At 39.6% G+C, this 17654-nt stretch overlaps 1 protein-coding gene across 9 annotated transcripts in view; it reads left to right on the top strand.

Moving 5' to 3' along the window:
- The window catches only part of nectin1b (nectin cell adhesion molecule 1b), a 156842-nt gene that overhangs the window by 119753 nt on the left and 19435 nt on the right, over positions 1 to 17654 (top strand). For 4 of the 9 annotated variants that reach the window (XM_076873391.1, XM_076873390.1, XM_076873393.1 and 1 more), the window contains exons 6-9: positions 2467 to 2614; positions 4290 to 4356; positions 10243 to 10338; positions 15928 to 16029. In XM_076873391.1, coding sequence (XP_076729506.1) covers positions 2467 to 2614; positions 4290 to 4356; positions 10243 to 10338; positions 15928 to 16029 — 413 coding nt within the window. Of the gene's footprint in view, positions 1 to 2466; positions 2615 to 4289; positions 10133 to 10242; positions 10339 to 15927; positions 16030 to 17654 lie in introns of those variants that run through there. The other 5 variants (XM_076873395.1, XM_076873394.1, XR_013093014.1 and 2 more) reach the window with 4 other exon arrangements.

The following is a 17654-nucleotide window of genomic DNA, read 5'->3' on the forward strand; positions in this document are numbered from 1 at the left end:
AGAAACCTCCGGCAGAACCAGGCCCAGGGAGGGGCGGGGCCATCTGCTGCGACCAGTTGGGGAGAGAGAAGGACAAGAGGACAAAAGACATATTGTGGAAGAGAGACAGAGATTAATAACATGTATGATTCAATGCAGAGAGGTCTATTAACACATAGTGAGTGTCATATCTGATGATTGTTACCAGCAGTAATCCTTTAAAGTAGAACTCATGGACAGAAAATGCAAGTGTTAATTTTTTTCTCCAGCTATATGAGAAACAAACAAAGCACTCAGACTGCGCACCAGATGGCTCCCCCAACTTTATGTGTTAGGAGGTGACAGTGTAAGTCCTGTGTGTCTAGTGCCTAAGGCTCCACAACAGGGAAATTGCATTCTGATCCAGTCCACTCCTGTGTGTATTAGTGTTATACAACACACTATTGTGTCTGGCATTTGCATTAGGGCCATGAAATTCAGCCCACTGGCTTTCACTATGCAGTGCAATGAGACAACAGTAGGAATTCCGGCTTATCTATTCCCGTGCTGCAGCAAGATCACATTTACGCTTGGTCTTCAAAGCTACTCCACAGCCTTTTTATTGAAATACATCACAAGAAAGAAGTGTGTGTTCAGTACAAGAAAACCTATTTGCTTTCTTTTAGTGTGTAGATTTGACACAATGCGACTCTTATGTACCTGACGACAGAAAATTAGATCAGCCATAGCAACCGTGGCATGACAATCTGATGGACACGATATATAATCACCGACTTTGAGGCAGTGTGTGTTGGGTACAAGGTAGGGTAACGTGCTTGCTATTGTGTGGCTGTATGTGAAGTAGTCCTCTGTGTACCCATCATTATGGGCATTGAATCAAGCAAGCGGGGGCTGTTGAGAAGAGGGCTCCTGGGAGGCAGGCCTTGTCCTGTCACTACCAAAAAGGACAGACAGATAATAATAGAGACATCATGAGGGCAGGAGATAGGCTTTCCTTTTCAAAGTGGAAGATAGTGAGAATTTGCAGTGTCCCATCACAACAGGCTCACATCCACTGATTGGTCCCTGGCCTGTCTTAAAAAGGACGCCTTTAACTGCTCTTTCAAAGACAACAGATGCCAGTGCTTTGTGTCCTCAGAAGCAAAATATCATACATACAGTAGGATTCTGAAAAGAGATGGCTGTTCTATTTTAGTGTTACCTGACATCAGTTGGGAAGATTTGCACATTGTAATAATTTACCTTTTTGACTGCGTGTATGACAGCAGATGTATTACACTTTTGATATATTCAGACCTCACACAGAATGACTCATTGTTTATCAGATGTCAAAGCATAAAAAAACAACAGGCTCTCATGCAAAGAAGGTGCAAGAATGTCTCGTTTCCTTTAATATATTTAGTTGAAAGAATTGTATGTTAACATCAAAGGATATATGCTTTTCAATATTTTCTGTAAATGTTCCCTCTGGTGCTGGTAAAAGTTTACATTTGACTGACATAAAAAAAAAAAAAATAAAATAATAATAATTATCTATCTATATATATATATATATATATATATATATGTATGTGTGTGTGTGTGTGTGTGTGTGTGTGTGTGTGTGTATATATATATATATATATATATATATATATATATTGTTTTGTTTTATTATTTTCATTGCAAACCCTGTGTATAGCTTTGGTGTTATCAGCAGTAGGGAGACAGAGGTATTGAACAAACTCCAGAGAGTCACTTCAACAATCTGCAATGTTTACTGGATTAGACCTCCATGTTGTCTTCATAACTCCGTTGAACCGACTTTTGTAGACGTATCTCTCTCATCTTTTGCTCTCAACTGAATTAAATGAATTGTTTTGCTTCTGAAACCACGCACATTTTTTCTCTGCTACGCTGGAAATATATTTTGCATTTTGTTGGCCCCTGCTGGCAATGACTTTAAAGTATAATAGCATTGTTGTGCTCTTAAGAGTGCCTTTGGGTTCACTGTCAAATCCAATCCAATTTAGGCTTCTTTTGAACAGATGATGGAGCACACATTAGGAATGCAACAGCAGCTGCTGAATGACCACAACAGTGTGGCATTCATGAAGTGCCAGGACAGGCAGGACAATGGTCTCATCCTGAAATAATTCTCTGAAAATATTGTTTGGATGTGTTTTATGAGAGAAAAACCTCAAGTCTGACATATGTTGTGTCAAATGGTTTGTAAAGGTTTTCTTTGGACAATAGCCTGTTGTTTTGTTTTTGTTTCTCTTGAGTGCATTGCTGCTTTGCTTTTGAATTATTTTAACCTTTTGTCCAAGATTTCTATTAATAACAGCATAAAGTTGGACTCCCTCTGTGATAACATAGAAGTCTATTTGTCATTGGTATTGTTTTGGAGGCTGTAGTTGATTTTTCTTTTTTTAAAGTTCATCCAGGCAGTGTCAATTACTCAAAGAGCACATACTCTGACACTGTTATTTCTCCTCTTGTCTGCAGAGAAGCCAATGGCGCAGGGTCCCCCAGGTGGTGTTATCGGGATCCTTGGAGGTGTTGTTGCCATTGGACTCATCATTGGCGTGGCTGTTACTGTTGTCATGGTCCATCGGCGGCAGCAGAAGACCCGCACTGAGACAGATAATGACCTGTGAGTATCAAGCCTCTCCCAGAGAATATTGCAGGGGGATGGACAGGTGGTAAGATTAGGTGTGCACTCTTTGTCACTCCACGAGAGAAAAAACACTTCGAAAAGGACGAAACTCTTTTTTAGGGGAGTAAATGTGTTTGGATACGGAGGAATAGGCTGCAGACATGTCACTGTCTCATTCTCATTTACTCTGGGAGCCAGCAGTCTCCTTTCATAAAGGTCACGGTATGAAAATGAATTTAATTGCACTAAAAAAAAGAGAATGTCTATCTTCATTTACCAAAGCAGATAGAATCAATGATTTTTATTAAAGCAGCTATTAAGTGGTTGCTTGATTGTAATGTGGGCTGCAATGAGCCCATTTCCCATTAAAACACTATTGTTTTAATCACGGCTGATTGCAGGAGTATGTACTGCAGAGTCTTCTCAGGAAACATTTGCTTCTGTTGGATGGTCACAATATTGTCGAGAAGTTAAAGGAGATTACTTTGAGATTTTAAAGTATGCAGGAGGTCCAGAGGTCGGGTCAGCCGATTGTAGAATTATGCAAATTCATTTTAATTTAAACAGTAATTAGAGTATGAACGACTTCTTTTCCATCGCTGCTTTTGCAAATAGATATACCTCAAATCAAGCACAATTTAGCAAGGCCTGTGATTCAGATCTAATGGTGAGGTATCCTACAAATGTAAACTTTGTAATGTATTCTTAAATAGATGGTGTAAGACTTCTTCTTGCATCCATTAAGACATTCAAACTGCTGAAGACACATTAAGGGGCCTTGTAACTCTGATGTTATTTACTCTGCAACACCTCCTCCGGCCAACCAGGTAATTTTGTTCTGTCTGCAAACCAGCGCCTATGACAATTTGCAGCGTTGCCAGCTGCTGCCCATACACAAAGGAGAAAACAGAAGTAGCAGAGGGTGCAGCTGAGAGAACAATAAGCAACAGAGCTGTGAAAATCTAAAATAGCTTTTCGCGTTATTTCGAGGTACTAAAAGTCTCTGCCATCTGGTTTGGAGCAATTGTCAGAAATCTGTTTTCAATGAAGAAGGAAACACGCATTCAAGTTACGTCCTGCTAATTCCCTTCATCTAAAACACCTGGCCAGGACAGATAGCTCAGTGGTTGCCAAGGGTTTTCATGATGCTCTTGGCTATTCTGAATATACAAGATTCAAACCACATTCCCATGGGAATGATGCTGCTGTGAGCATGAGCTGGCTATCTCTCTCCCTGGGATTATTACCAAAACAACTGAGGTTGGGGGGGTGTGCAGAATCTGGCTCAGGGTGCACATGAGCCTTTAATCAATTCAGATGATGAGATTACAATGCTTATTTTAGAGGTCCCTCTCCAGAATCTTCTAGCTTATTTGATTATTCAAAGCGGTGATGCTAACATCAGACGAGGCGTTCTGCCAGGTTTTTGGTCTCCGCCGGCTGCACGTTGTGGTGCTCTGTGGTGGCAGCAGGTCCACCAAGTCTGAGGCCACGCAGACGCAGAAACCACACTGTTTTTAGCTCTCTGCATTGTCTTTCAAGATAAATGAAGCACACAAACTCTTACCGCTCCCATTGCTTTCTGTCTCTTTCTCCCGCCTTGCTAATCTATCTTTCTTTCTCACTCTGATGCCAAAGTAACTGCTCTCTGTTTCCCACTCCACTCCCTCAGCATTGCTGTTGCTGCTGTTGCTGATAGTTGTGTGACACAGGGTCCTGAGAAGCCAGAGTCCCCCACAAGGAAAGTAGAGGCTCCTGACCCCAGTCTATCCCCTGCTGATCCCTGTACTCCTGGATCCTCTATTCTGTTGCCTGCATGTAATGGTGGCCTGCAAGTGACATACTTGAGCACACCATTGTGAGTGCTGAAAGCAGCAAATGATCAATAATCATTCACTAACGAGTCACACTGCACTTGATGCCTAAAATCTGAGCAATTTCTCTGCTTGCTTTGACAGCATACAGCAAATAAATACTTTGGAGTGAAATTTAGGCTTTACATGTCAATCTGATGAATGGCAAAAATAAACTCTTACATCAAATAACGACAATGATGTTTGGAAAAAAGAAAGAATGAAAATAAAGCTTGATGAAAACAGTTCCACGACCAATTAAACCTTATCAGAATTCTTTAGATGGAAAATCCAGCTCCACTTAGAGTTTATCCGATTCAGGGAGCTTGGACAGAACAGAATTACAAGGCGAGATGAGAGTTAACATACATATCAAATTGTTAATCAAACAGAAATCCGCAAGCTTATACAGGCTTTGTTTTACATAAGCTGATGCTGAGTGATAATGTCTTTGACAGACCACACTGTCCAACCTCTCTCCTCCACCTCTTGCTCTTTTCCCTCCTTTTGTTTGCATGACTCTCATCAAATATGCATGACAACAGTTGTGCCAGTGCTGTAAATGTTGTTGTTTCCCACTAGTTTGGCATGTAATGCTTAATGTAGTGAAATGTGATTCAAAGCTTTAATTGTTCATATGAATTTTTGTCATTTTTCTGTGGCTTGTCATCAAATATGTTCAGTGTCTTACTCAGAAACTGTTTACTTGTTCTCATTTAACCGTCTATGTGGATGCAGAAAAGTTGCAAAAGAATGTGTGGGGCATATTTCAATGTAGGGGGATATTCATAGTTGTATATGAGTGTCTAATGTCAGAGTAAAGGGGAAGCATTTAGCCAGACTGTTTAATTCTGCATGTTGATGAGCTGTTAATCAAGCCTGGGCATTTGATAACATGCCTGACTGCACCGCCTGTCACGCCTCTGTTTGCCCTAACAAAGCAGCACATGATGTGACTCAAAATTGGTCAATCCTAATAAATCACTGGCCCTTTAGAGGCTGCACTGGCACAATAGTCAACTGATTATCAAAATAGATGGGCATTGTCAAAGGCGATGTTCTCAGAATAATATGTTCATCGTCTTTTGCCCGGGTGTGATGTATGACCTCCAAAATGCAGAAGAGCACTGCCAATTGTGGCCAAACCCCCCCCAATCTTTTGAGTGTTCCTGACATACAGCTGGTGTTGACACAGTTGTAAATACTTGCTTGCATAAATCACTTTGTTGCCAATTTTCCAGTCATATTTACAAAAGTATCTGAAAAGTATTGCATGCAGAATGTAAAACGGATGTTTAACCATGAGCCGAGAGCCCATGTCACGACACAACCATGATTAATTTGAACTGAGCACAGGTTTCAAACTTGTTCTGAGACTGAAATGTAGCATAACTGGAGGACATTTGGACAAACAAGGAGTACACAGTACTACTAAGTCAATGAAGTTAGATTTCATTTTGAGATGTAACGTTAGCAGAAGTGATTTGTGGAGACGTGATTTGTTTTTGTGTACCCTTTGGTCTATAAACTGGTCACCAGTGCTTTTCACTTTTGCTGTGTGGAGACCTTTTAAATGTGATAAATGGTAATTTCTTAATGGACACCTTCTTGCTTTAAGCTGTAACCAAAGTAGAACTGTCTTGTCTTTCTGAGTCGCTCAACATGGACTGTGTTGTACTCGGTGTGATTTCAAATTATTTGCTATTGTTATTTATGCATAAAATGGTGCTTGGTTTCTCTGCACAGAAAGTTATACATGCAGTACAAATGTTTATAACAATCACCTTATATCTATGTTTTTGCATAGTAGTGTATGTACACTAGTAGCATTGCCTGAGGTGTTGAAAAAGGTTTGGAAAGTGACTGTTTGTGTACAACTGTAAAGTTAAGTGTTCTAAAGAGCAAAATTTTCCCCCAGCAACAGAAGTAGTTTTTGATAAACTTGTCAAAGAACAAAAACACCATTTTGCTTCATTCTTGTTTTTTCCTTTCTTCTCTTGTGAGAGGAGAAAAAAAAGCTGAGCTTTGCAGAGTAATTGTTGTCCGCCTTTTGAAAAGATCGGAGTTAGACAAAGCATGAAAGTAATTGCCTCCTAAAGATCAAATCACATTTATCCCGTCTTGCAATTAAAAGTATCATTAGCATTTAAATTGCCAAATAAGATTGTGATCAACAGAAATCAATGAGAGCACCGAGGATTGGCTCAAACACTCCACGTTTTTTCCACGAGCAGGGCTGCAGGCATACGGTGGCTCTCTAATCCAAACGCTTGTGGGAATGCGACACTTCACTTTCTCTCACATGAAGTGGACGGAAAGAGGGTTTTCTGTCACCTTCGAGAACATCTTAATTCTGAGTGTGAGCTTGAAGACTTCCTCAATGGTGCGAAAATTTCAGATAGGAAAGTCACTTTTTTGTGAGTGCATTGTAAAAGTCATTTTCTTTGCTGTAAATCTTCCCTCACAGACTACTTTTCTCAGTTTAAGGATTAGTTATGTTTTCTCCTTGCTATCCCCTTTAAATCTCCCCCTAAGCTGCCCTGAGCTTTTTGTAGCCAACAGAGCGAGGAGGAGCAAGGTCTTCAAGGTGGATGTCTGAGTAGGAAACACTGCAAACTTGAATGTAGCTTATGGTTCCCTGCCCAGTGCTTTCTGCTCCCCACGGGCTTGTGTTGCTTGTCAGCTTTCATTAGTGTCTGCGTTTTCACAGATCCAACGCCCCCATGCTGCCTGCATCACATTCAGCACTAAGGAAGTACGAGATGCACATGTGGTGGTCAAGCTGTGCGGGACTGCAATGTAGCTTATTAATGACTGATTGAGATTGCATCATCTGCATTCCTGAAGAGCGCACAGATCTGTAGCAGTGAATATTTCGCTCATTTTTACATGTTGACGTACAAATATTAGCAGAAAACATCTCCAATATTCAGTCTTTTTCAGGGGGTTGATATATTATGCATTACACCTTTACAAATTCCAAAATTGCAGTTTGAACAAAAAGCTTCTCCTTCCAGGAATTTTAAACCGAGAGCATGTGCACATATTAAAACATATTTTTTAGTTTAAAACTAACCCAACTTACTTGCCGTGAGAATAATAATGGATTTTCTGTGTGAATAAATGTGAGCTTGATATCAATATTTCAGGTATGTTCATTCTGCTTCTACTTCCCAATAATGTGGTTTAGATGTCCACGCATAACAGCTGGCTAATTTAAAATCTGTCTGATCCTCTGACCACTTCTTTTGGCACAACACAGAGTGTTGCTGTGGAAGATCTGAGCAATTACTTGGAGTTCCAAATTATTTTTGCTAAAGGAAATTATGGACCTCAACTAAGACATTCAAACCCAAACTAGAATAAACAGTAATCTGCAAGATAATGATTGCTTATTTTCCTTGATTTTTGATTGTGGTGCTAATGGACACTGGTTTGACTCAGAGTAAAACACAGAGATGGTGGATAGAGTTGTTTTTGGATATTTTTCAAAAGTGGCTGCTACATCATAACATGCAACCATTAAATCTTAAAAATACATTTTACTTTTGACCTTTTCTTGTTTTGTTTTGTTTTTACTTCCTCTCCTAAAAGTATACTTCATTAATAATATACTATACATGTCAAGTTCTTTATATTATTAATATCAAATACGGAATTGATATGCCGACTGAATGACCGGCAACACACATGCTGTATATCTATCTTGGTATATCTATCTTGCGTGAGCTGTAGCTGTGCTATACGTTTTCCCTCTCTGCACACACAGCACTTCATGAAACGCTTGTGCTACTTTTTGGTCTGTTTTCCCACCCTTGTGTCAAACAGTAGTGACAGTCTATGCACTGATGTTCTCCTGAGACTGCTTCTTGTGTGTAATGTGATTACAAAAGTAGCTGGATGAGAGGGAGAAAGTTGTTGCCGTGGGGTGGTAGTCATGAGACGAGGGAATTTCTTCATGTTTGGTCAGATTTAATAAACTCACTCCGCATAAGGGGCCCCAGCACACTACCTATTTGAACAAGCTCCTTTGCAATAAAATGCAATCATTGGAGGTCCTATGGGATCAAACGTAAGTTCAAACGAATTCAGCAAATCATACATAAAAAAAAATCAGATTTCATCCTACTTGAATAAACCTGTCGAATCCCGATGGTGCATAACTGATTTATCTCAAACTACAGTAAAATCAAAATCCAGTCAGGCATAATGTTGTAATGCTGCATGTCCTTTTATAAAATTCCAGTTAGGTCATTGCATGATGTTCATTAGTGTTATGTTTCAGCAAACTGAAAAAAGACCGTTATCTGTTGTCTCACATACACGAGACAGACAGAAGCAAAAAATGACACTTAGTATCACACATTTCATGGATACAAATGATCTTGTCTTGTCTTAAGTTCTCACCTGTATCAGAATCCAGTCAGTCATAAGCAGTGAATTATAATACTTTATAATGAGCACACTGCTGTACCTGTGAAAACCGCATTCCCACAAGACTCATAATTATCTGTCTCAGGAAAAAATGGATGTTTCTCCTCTCAAAGCTCTGCAGCGGAAGGCGTTATTGTTGAAGAGCTAGTGTGCTGCACGCTGCTTCTCTGTACATTTGCTGTGCCTCTGTGCTGCAGGCAGGCTGAGGAGGGTGCGACATGAATCTGGCAGTGGTACGGCAGCCCTGTCTGGAGACAAGGTGATACGGACTGGAAATAATGAGCGTGAAAGAAAGAGTTAAGAGGTGCACTCATGCACAAATTTTCTGCACATTAAAACGGCAGCATGGCCTTGCGGAAAGGTCATGTTATTCAATAAGGACGTGAACCAGTGCGAATGGGAGGCGGGAGGAGCTGGAGATAATGCATGTAGGTACACAGCTCAGTGTCTGTGCTCCACTTCATTATCTTTGATCACTCCTGATATCATGTCAGAATACGACAGATGACATCTGACTGCCAGCGTGTTTGAGGCAAGGGGTTTTCTTTATAACGATTCCGTAGCAACAACCCTTCTGCTTCCTTGTCTGAAATAATTATACAGATACACATCAAACTATTTCAACAGAATGCTTTCAGTTACCGCTGTCTTTCCTGATCACATTTTATTTCAGTAATTTTCTATAATAACTCAGAATGACTCTGTACAGAGTGGCTTTTACCTCCATCGAAATTTGATTGTTGGTGATTTACAGAAAACGGTTGCTTACTCCATTGTTAATAGCGGCGTATAAACTAGCACAGGTGTTCAGTTTTTGAGGCTTTGTTTTTACCCAGGTGTGCCAACAGAGGGGTGGGGTGAGTGCCTTGGGATTAGAGGATGTTAGTACCAGGGATCCTGAAAAAGGTGGAGAGCTGAAGCCGCCTGCCGAGCTCTCCGTGTCACAGCTCAGGACTTTATGTCAAACAAACAGTCGCTGCACAGTAGGCAGGGTGTTTGTCCGCGTGGCACTCTGGATGAGGCTCAAACCACCCTTGACTCACACATGCCCTTCTCCCTGCCCCCTATACCCCCTCCATTCCTATCTCCTCACTTCAGTCCAATTACAGCCTACTCTCATTAGCACAGTGTCTCTCCAGCGAGAGCCTTTGAAAGGGCAGGGATGGCTGCTGCTGCAACAAAGCCACCAACACGAGATCTATCAAAATCCAAGGAAAGAGTGAAAAAGGCAAGTGCAGGCAGGACTTCTCATTATAGAGTGGTGTAGAAGGTGAGGGACGTAAAGAGTGGTGATCCCTTACTGTGCTGAGTGTCATGTTATCTTTTTACTCTCTTAACAGGACTGACCTCCCACCTGCGCACAAACCAGCCCCTCCTCCACCCAAAAAGAAGAACAGTGACATGAAGGGACACTTGACATCTGATGACATCCAGGTAAGCTCCTCCCCCTACTTCTTTTCCTTGCTTATTCTCCTGATCCAACACAAGGTATGACAACTTTGGCAGTATCTGTCTCTTTCATATGAAATCCAAGCCCAAATATATTTTTAACAAAAGAGTGATGTGATGTTTTTTACCTCCATATATCTTTAAGAGCAGCGAACCAGCTTAGGTCTCTTTTTGTTTTTGGAAAGTTATTTTCATTTATTGGATTTTCAGGTGAATTTTTAAATCGCAAAAATGTCAGTTTAGTGCCGTGAGCCTTTTGTGTGTGTGTGTGTGTGTGTTCCTCGTCTTACACAGCTGTCCAAAGCAACTGTCACAAAGACGGTGAATAAAGTTAGCTGAATATAGAAATGTCACATTCTCCAAGTGAAGCCAATGACATGTAACATAATTATCCATGTGTGTAATTAATTTCCCTCTTAATAAATAAAGTAATTGTCAGTGGGCAATTTTTGACATATAAATAAACGACCATATCCCTGCTTGCACTGCAGCAGAGATATGAAAAAGAACTTTGTTGCTTATAAAAGTATTGTCAGAGATTTTTATCTGTACTTTGAATATGCTGTGCAGAGAGTCTTTGACATTGTCCATTTTATTATTTAATCACTGCACACAGTACAAGTGCAGTATGTTAAATGAAGCTGTTTATAGCTTAGTAAATGAGTGCTGAAGATTTCAAAGTGTGACTCGAGTTTGATAAACAGCTTAATTTCTCACAGACTTTTAACCTCAAGACATGTTTTCATCATTTTAACAAGCAGTGTTTTTTATGTTAATCAGTGACAAACTTACTTGTCACTGATGGGAATCTAGTGATTCTCATCAGTGATAATTTGTTCATCCCAACTTTGAAGACTGCTGCTGAATCCATGGAAGTTGTACTGTCTGAATGTACGATAACAAACATGCAGAGCCTGGAGTGGTTGCACGGGAACCGCTTTTTACAGTGCTCCCTCCCGCTGAAAATACTTCCTGGCAACATTAAAGAAATTTGCAATTTTCTCAAGTCCCCAAATTTTACTGTCTCTAATTCTAAGCAGATTTGAGTATACTCCATTCAGACCTCATTTATATTGTCAGTACTGGAATGTGCTGTCATCTGGAAAAGATTAAAATAATAATTGATGGTGAAATAGTGCCAATAGCATCTTTAAAAGCAAGAAAAAAATCACAGCAGTCAATCACTGGTTGTGTTAATGGCAAAAAAATTGAATACAAGTCACATGCTCTTATATTAATATATCGGGTGTATTATATGCAGCCAGTATAAAGTAAGATGGCCACTCATGTGCTCTTCCACGTTATGAAAGTGCAGTTAAACCTCAAACTTCCTTTGGTGAAAAAGTATTCTGAACATGCCCTTGGAATTTGAAACCTCGTTTTCCATGGTCACACTGATTCTGCATAGCCTCCCTATTCATGTTTGGCTCCCGGTCTGTGTGGCCACTAGAACATTTTTTTCTAATTTCTTGTCGAGCTTCCATGAGAACACAATCCTTATATTGCATTAGGCTGTTTAAATAGCACAGAACCAGTACTATGTAATTGTATTCCTGGATGTTCTGCCTCAACCAGCCCGATAGCTTTCCAATCTGCTTATTGCAAACGTTACTGTAGCACAAGCTGTAGTTTAGGAAAACAAAAGTTACTCTCATAAGATTGAATGTGCAGCACTATTTACATGTGAAGTGTCATCAGGAGTGTGCAGAGGTTGCAGTGACTTTTACTGTTGTCAAGGACTACAGTATGTGAGAAACTGAGGAGCTAAAGAAGTAAAAAAGAATGGCGCTATTAGGCTCTGAATAATTAAAGATTCACGTAACTGTCAAGTTGGTCACCACCTATCAGCACCGCTGAGAATTTAAATCAAACTTTGATACTTGTCATAAGCCCAAGGTCAAACTGCTAGGCATCTGGGCAGAGAAAGTCATGGAGAGAGGGGAAATAATGCGCTCTTCTTCCTGCACAACTACTGCAGAAGATTACTTGAGCAAGGCATCGTAACCCTGACTGGTGATTAGTATAAAAATGAGGCTTTAATGGTCACATTACAGGATTTAATGTGTTTGGTTTTATGGCTGCCATTGCTTTAAAAGAAGGTGCACGTTCAGCAAACTTACATCTGGATAGATAAAAGTAACAAAAAAACCCCCAAAACAAAACAAGAAAACATCACGGCAGGTTTATTACACAGTGAGTAGAGAATGCATAGATAAGCAATCCTTCCCCCCCACCCCAACTCCCCAATAAAAAGTTAAAATGCCCAAGCAGATCCTGGTGTATAGATAGCTTCTTTATAAACATGCTTTTATGAACTACATTTTTAAAATGTCCATAAATACAAACAAGTTGTTAAGAAATAATCTTATCTACAACTTTTAATCATATCGTATACCAGAAAAAAAAGTCTCTTGGTGGTGCCTTCATCAGTTCAGCTGGACAAGTTTGTGCCCCAAAGCCTGTCAATCATCATGATTAGCTGTTTCTTTAAATTATACTGATCAGCATCTGCAGAGCCACCAGGCAATTTGTAATGACATAGTTCTAATTATTGTTCGCTGCTATTTTTTGCTCCGGGTTTAGCTTTTCAAGGGTTTCCTTTTGAGAATGAACTCGATGAAAAGCTACGAAATGGACTATTTGAACGAGAAATGAGATCAGGGATAATTTTTCACCTTCAAATGTAGTGAAAAGATTTTGTGGGTTATGCAGCATATCTGAATGTTACAACTGGTCTTAAACAGCTTGGTATTCTGGCAGAGGTTGCTTGGTCACTTCATTGGGCGACAGAGCCAAAGTATCAGTGTGTGCTTCTTATAATTAAATGTTGTGTATTGCTGTGAATTAGACTTTGACAGCCAAACTCACTATCAGGGAGTTCAGCGTCTTTATAGCTTGAACAAACGTTTCCCCCCCCAAGTAATTGCATATGAAGTCTGGCACTCAGCTCACTGTTTGACCACTCAACCATTAAATGCTTCACCTTTTGATGTAACGTGAGTAGAAAAGTTCACATCACCCAGATACATATTGTCATTCAAAAGCTTTTTGAAAAGTGGATGAAAAAAGTGGATGAAAAAAACAGATTAAACAGAATTTGCAGGTATGAAGAGGGAAAACCATTGTTCAGCAACCATTATGAGTCTCACATTTTCATTGATGACCTCATTGTTCCGAATGACTTTAATTTCTTTCATTAACTCTTATTTCTTTTCATTGCAAAATGTGCAGGTCTGACAAACGTTCTATGAAGGTTTCGCCTTCATTTGTCATTAAAATATTAATTAATTCCTTTATGCCAGTAAGATTCTCTATAGACTGTTTTGAGTACCCCACCTAAGAAACACTTTCAAGGTACTTTGATGTCAGAAGCATCAAATTTTGCTTTTGTGATTATGACAGGTTTTGACAGATCAATTAGAAGTACTCTGTGGGAAAAGTCTAAGACAGACAACCTGGTGAAAAGGAAAACTATAGCCCCCTTTCCTCACACAAACCCACCCTTCAAAACACTGTGCCTATTATGCCACAGAAAACTTGTGAAACAGCCAAATCTTGATTTTTAAAGTGAGAATCTTAACCCTCACCCCTTGTAGATTTACAGTCATCATCATACAGTCATTACCCAATCTGAATATTTATTAGCGCCTAAGCGAATTATGTACGGAAATTATAGTGCAACTCAAGTTGTTTTGGAATTTACATATACATTGAGAGAAACCTGCAATTAATATGAACCTCAAGAAGCTTCTTCACTGACAAGATTTCCATATAACTAAGTCTTTCAGGCATCACATGAAGATACAGAACCAACCGAGACAGTATAGCTCTTCAGAAGAAATAGGTCAAGTTTTCTAGGATGATTATACAACCTACCTGTTAACCTACCTTGCCAAGTGTGCATGTGGAAGACCACTGGAGGTGTTTAATGTCTCATTCTCACTACCCTTTTTAATTAAACAAAACCATAAATAATGTGACACCACCTGTTGCTTAATAAGACTTTTATGTTGCATGTAATAGGTTATAGATTACAATTGAGTTGGCCTGAATTGACTTGACATTATTGGTTTTCGATCTTTTCCTCTGGTTCACATTGAGTTCATTGATGTTTTCCCCCTGAGCAACCATGATTTACTCTGTACGGTCATGCTAGTGCCCTTTTCTGATTTCTGAGGCAAAATGTTGTTGAATTTCCAGCACTGAAAGGAACTGTTGTCCAGCGACAAAGCCACCTGCTTTGGTGTGATCAGCTGGTCATAGACGTGCTAGACAGATTTCTTAGAGTGATTTGACAAGCTGAAGCTACAGTGTAAAATCATGCAAACCAACATACTGATCGGATCGTTGTCTGTCTACAGAAAGATTTTGGTGTTAACCAAAAAGATATTCATCTACAATCTCAATGTAACTGTAATTCCCCAGAAATTATGATGGATTACAATGTAATTTATTTTATAATATAGTACCATACTCCATTAAAGGTAATTAGTCACCCTTGAGAAACTGACATATGTTGAATGGTCACCACAGAACATCATGCTCTGCAAGTCCACTGATTAAGGATGTAGGTTAATTTTGAATTTAATTCACAAGGTTTCTGAATCTAGCTAAACCCCCTCTTTATTTATGCAACACTTTGAAACATGTTTTTGTCTTTTTGAACCATATTGCTCTTTTATTTGCATAAATAAAATAACATCTGACTTAATAGAGACTTAAAGAGCTTGCACCCAAAGCAAAAAATAAATAAAGAAAACATGTGAAATGAAAATTTAGCATTTGTACCTAAACCATAATCCTTCAAACACAGTGAAAATGTTTACGTTCTACCTTTTAAAATATCTATACAAAGGGATTTAAAAAAACATTTAAGAATCAAAATAGATCACCACTATAACTTAAAAATAAAACACAGTTTAAACCTTTTTGAAAACAAAAGTAGAAAATGTAAAAGCAGAATTTGTGTTATGTTGTGCTGGACTACATACATTTTCCTAGATGTACCTAATGAAATGTCTGTACCATATTAAAATGGTTTCAGTGAGCCTTGTCTACATAGGCAAACTATTCTTTTCAAATAGTTTATTTATGTCAGGTTCATGTAAGAAATGGAATCCCTCTGTAATATAGTGGCTATGAATCTCAGCTAGCTCTTGCAGCTTTACAGTTACTTTAGCATTTCAGCTCAGATGTTTCAAAAGTTTGCATCATATATTTATGTGATCTGGAAGTGATTCATTTGACAAAATTACTTTGATGCACATAATAACTTTAGGTTCAACTGAGCTGCTGAAGTTCAAACTGCTGTCAAGCTGTATTCTCTGTCGGATGCGAGATTAACGTTGCCGATTTCTGTTCATTACCACAGACACACAAAAAAAATGTGAGCAACAACTGTCAACATAATGTTTTGCTGCTGATGTGTTTTAATTAATGCAGATGCAATAAGAGGTAGCAGTTCACACTCATAGACTAATTGCAAAGTTAACCTTGGTGAGGACTAGAGCTGGCTGATCTATCCCGGTTTCGAGCTCATTATAAGTCACGCTGAGCTCTTGGTGTTTCCCGTAGGTGGTTCATCTCGACAAGGAGGAAGAAATGCAGAAGCTTCCTCTTCAGCCTCCTTATTACGACATGGCACCCTCTGAGTCGACCCCCTTCACCGATAAGCCGGTGAGTACTGATGCCATGAGCGGAGTCACGTGAGCTTCACTATGGAGGGGTCATCCACAGCTGCTGCCTTTGGTCAGTAGTAACTGCTGCTGAAAGGGTGAATATTTGGTGAGGTTCTGCTTGGTGGTATTGTAGAACTGATTTACAATGAACGGTGCTTCTGTACAGTCACTGAGGAGCTTTCATTTTTGCTTGTCTGGTGTTATGAGTAGATGCTGACCAGCAAATCCACTGGGCGGTTTGACTAAGCTTCTTATCTCATCATCAAAATCAGCACCTCTCATCTTCTATGTAAACCTGGCCAGCCGCCATCCTCTCTCTTTCTCTCTCTGTGGACGATTTCATGTTCTGACCCCGACGGCCTGCCCTCTGCCTCACCTCCCCTACTCTTCCTCTAATCCATCGTAATTACTTGTGGGTTTGCCAGGCAACCGTCTGCAGATACGTTACAGTGTGGTGCTCCACAGTACATCATCACCCCTGAGTCTTAACTGTTGACTATGAAATGTTTGACTTGTTGTATCAGATGCCTCTGCTAACTGTGGGGAAACCTCCCTCAGTGGCACAGATGCTTGAGAGCACTGAGGGCTTTATTTGCTTTGGCAGCATTTCTTTCTGAGATGAATTTAAAAAACAACAACAACCAGGATTTTAGACAATTTGTGTGGATGTGCAAGCTTCTGCATGTTGTGTGTGCTGGCTGAAAACAAAATCATTTTCAGTGTGTCTCTTGGTAATGTGACAATTTGTAACCACACAATTGCTAAGTTTCTTTCTTTCTTCAGTCTCAGTTTTACTTATTTGGTAAGCAGTGTCGTGCAAAATGCAACTTGCTCAAATGCGTAACAACACGTGGGTATCAACTGTATCTTAATGAGATCCACTTTTAGCTCCTTAGATTTATGCCAGTATTCCTTCACAAATCCAGAACCATTTGGAAAGTTATTTTAAATTTTGATAATTAAAGGTTAAGCTGATATGTTGACTTAAGTCAGGTTGTATGTGTTACCCTTGTGCATGATGGAACTTCTCAATTCAAATTAAAAGCCACATCAGTGTGACACAACTGCTGACATGCTATTCTCTATTGTTTCTATGCTACCCATTTTCTGGCTACTTGAAATCATGACAAGATATTAGTGTACAGGGCCTGCGTCCTTACAGCCTACAGACATGTTTTAAGTAGTGCTGCCAGCGTTAATCTCGTTAAAATGGCATTAACGCTATAACCGCATTAACATGCCAAATCTCTGTTAGTGAGTTAGCGCGTATCGCCCTGTGCGTGGGGCCGCATGGCTTCAACGCATTAGCGTGGTTAGCTCGTTAACGTGTTAGCGCCGTGCAGCCCCATGCACGGGGCGATCCGCACTAACTCGCTAATGGAGATTTGCCGTGTTAATGCGGTTATGGCGTTAACGTCATTTCAACGAGATTAACGCTGACAGCACTAGTTTTAAGATAAAAGTCCCTGTGTTGAATATTTATTAATTGATGTCTGACATTTTGTTAAAAAAATTATTCAGAACTTTTGAAATTGCATCTTATACATTCTCACTTATTGAGGACAGCAATTCTAAAAGCCTATTTACAAAGTTTAACTATTAAATGCAAGACTTGTTTTTATA

This window comes from Maylandia zebra, linkage group LG14, assembly GCF_041146795.1.
Source record: "Maylandia zebra isolate NMK-2024a linkage group LG14, Mzebra_GT3a, whole genome shotgun sequence".
Lineage (NCBI taxonomy): Eukaryota > Metazoa > Chordata > Actinopteri > Cichliformes > Cichlidae > Maylandia > Maylandia zebra.